Source organism: Lactuca sativa, chromosome 8, assembly GCF_002870075.4.
Source record: "Lactuca sativa cultivar Salinas chromosome 8, Lsat_Salinas_v11, whole genome shotgun sequence".
NCBI lineage: Eukaryota > Viridiplantae > Streptophyta > Magnoliopsida > Asterales > Asteraceae > Lactuca > Lactuca sativa.
In genome coordinates, this window is record NC_056630.2 from 104,110,341 (window position 1) to 104,113,134 (window position 2,794).

The 2,794-nt window shown below is 37.4% G+C and overlaps 1 protein-coding gene across 2 annotated transcripts; it reads right to left on the reverse strand.

Annotated features, from left to right (window-relative positions):
• LOC111909596 (uncharacterized) lies at nt 1-2,481 on the reverse strand. 2 transcript variants are annotated; one of them, XR_006185596.2, is made up of 3 exons: nt 1,704-2,481; nt 960-1,043; nt 1-118 (listed from the first exon to the last, which is right to left on the reverse strand). XR_006185596.2 is itself a non-coding variant. In XM_023905384.3 (2 exons), the coding sequence occupies exon 1, from the start codon at nt 2,363-2,365 to the stop codon at nt 1,709-1,711; it is 657 nt and encodes a 218-aa protein (XP_023761152.1). In that variant the 5' UTR covers nt 2,366-2,480; the 3' UTR covers nt 843-1,043; nt 1,704-1,708. The 2 variants fall into 2 exon arrangements, 1 of the variants encoding a protein (XP_023761152.1); XM_023905384.3 differs by lacking the exon at nt 1-118 and having other exon boundaries at nt 843-1,043; nt 1,704-2,480.
• Between the last annotated feature and the right edge of the window lie 313 nt (nt 2,482-2,794).

Sequence of the window (2,794 nt, forward strand, 5' to 3'; positions counted from 1 at the left end):
TGCACAAGCTTGCGAAATTGCATTAATCATAACCATCTCTTAAACAAATTTCACAACACATGTAAGGAATCCATAAGTGATTTTTTCAAGTTTGCTAACAACTCAGATACACAAATATCTGCAAAACATAATATAACAAACTAAGTATTGAGAAATAAGGCACTACGGAAACGAGTCATTTATCAATATAGAAAATAGTCATTTATCAATATAAAAATGACAATTGTTTTATGGTTGTGGGAACAATTATGGTCTTGAAAATGGGAAAGAATTTGACCCATTTCTTGTTTCTTAATCTAATGGGAAGTATGTTGCATAAAGAAAAATACTTATTCTAATCTAACATGGAAGTATGTTGCAACACTTCCAGAAAAAAATTGCATTAACAGCAAAAACATTGTCATGCAAGAAAATGGTTTTGCACGATTTTGCTTAAGTAAGTTCTCCAACATAATTTTCAAGCATTTTTTCTTGTATTAAATACAAAATAAACAAGTCACATATCATTTACTTTATGGTCTTTTTCTTTAGACTTAATGGTCTTAATGGAATAACTGATATACATGGATGTTTCTTATTGACTTATAACTTGACTTAATATGGACACAAGTCAATACATTTGTTGTTTCCATGAGAGAAGTTTTGAAAGAGACATGTGGGGAGGAAGGGCAAGATTGGGATTTTGGATATTATGTGACAGTGATCAGATGGTATATATGGATAAAAGTGGGCCCACATGAGGTTAGAATTGTGAAGAAGGTGTTTTCTTCTTACATGTAAAAATTATCATGTCATCAAATGGGAAAACCACAACCAAGTGTGGGGCTACACTACAACAAATGTTAAAAGATTTGAAAAAAAGAACCTTATGTGACCATATTGTACAATGCACATACATCAGCATTTAGCACAAGGGGTAAATGTGTCACAAACAGAAATCCCCAAATCAAGTAACTTACATCAATTGATGACATTAAAATTGTTGAATCAATGAAAGGGATCATGCATCAAGTGACTTGAGAGTTTGTCATGTTTTCAAGCATCTGCAAACACCCAAACAAGATATTGTTACATACAACTTCATACTTATCCTAGATAGTATTACTTCGATAGATTGTGGATTCACATTTATCAATAATAAAAATATTCTATATTTCTTCATTTATTTCACAACTCCTGTTAATTTGATTTGCATAGGCAATTACTTAGGGACAAGGTCCTCTAGTTGATCACTTTAAAGTCAATGGGTTCATTTAGTTGATCAAATTGGTGGCTAGTTAACCACTATTTATGGCTATATATAGAAGGGAGGTTTAATCCAAACTCACACTAATATGGGGAGTCTAAATTAGAAGAAAAACTGAAAGGATTGATTTAAAGAGATTGTTCTTCATTGCTAGAAGTGCAACAAACCTTTATATTGGGAATATATTGGTCCTCTAATTTTCAGCATTTTGAGGTATGTTCTTGACACTTGGTTTCTAAATTCGTAATTAATCAAGAGGGTAGATTCTTGACATGTTAATCAAGTAATAGTGATAGGTTTAACACTAGCTATAAAACAAGTGTTAATACAGCAGTAGAACCATTCGTCTAACAATTCAATTCAAGTTAGGTTCAAATTCGTATTACATCCACTAAATTTGAGAAAAGAAACAAAAGCAAAACAGATGCAGTTTCAACAGAGAAAACAAAACCCTAACCTCAATCAGCGGTTCACTTCAGCAGGCAATGGGCGATTGAACCCACCACGGCGGTTCATATATTGACGAGGCTGTCTTTTAGTCACCGCTCTGATCCCGCTTATATCATTCCCTTCGACCGGCTTCCCTTTAGTTGAATCAAACCCAACCGGTATGCCCATCATCTTCATCATCTCTATTTCACTGGCATCCATCTCTCCACCACCATCATGTTCAACCATTTCTACATCCTTAGAGTTCTTCTGTTGCTGTTTCTCCTTCACAATCTCATCCACAAACTCCGAAACTACAGCCGCGGTACGCTGGCTATCATCATCTCCGTGCTTGCGACGCTTCCGCTGTTGGTCAGGGGACGGGGTACGGTGGTGGCTTCTCCTGCGGTGCCTGTCGGTGGATCTAGAACGCGACCGGTGGTGGTCCGGGGAGCGAGTCCGAGACCTATCGTGGCGAGAACGAGCTCGTTCTGGTGTGTATGACCGTTTGTTCCTTTCCTTACGCTCACGGTCACGGTCATGGTCTCGCTCTCTATCACGGTCTCGTTCACGATCATGATCGATGTGCCGGTGCCGGAGACGATCACGGTCGTCTCGATCTCGCTTCCGATCCCGGTCTCTATCTCTGTCCCTATCCCTTTCCCTCTCCCTCTCCCTCCGATCGCCCATTATTCTGCTGTGCGATGGCAATTGTGCAGATGACGTTGGTATAGAGCGGGTTTAGGGCTCCAACGAAGGGCGATGCAGGCAATTTTAGGGGTTTATCCTTTATCGGAGTATCGGCAGAAAGGTAAAAGTTCCACAAAATTGCAAAAATGATCCTTTGGTTGGAAAATTATGTAAACATCTTGACAACTTTTCGTTAAGAAAAGAGGTTTTGACATTCATTTATCATATTTCATAATCATAAAATTCAGCTATAGCTAGCATAACCCTAATAGACTTAAGGGGTATTTGTTTTAGCTTTTTGCACCCAAAAGTCCTTTTAAGAAAAAAAAAAAAAAGCAAAAGATGTTTAGCAAACTAATTTTAAAAGCTGCTTTTGGTGTTTTTATATAAGAAAAAGAGACTTTTTGGAAAAGTCAAGAAATCCTGACT

Bases quoted from the DNA above. Each gene is read 5' to 3' on its own strand.
- LOC111909596 (XM_023905384.3), bottom strand. From the start codon at position 2,365: ATGGGCGATCGGAGGGAGAGGGAGAGGGAAAGGGATAGGGACAGAGAT.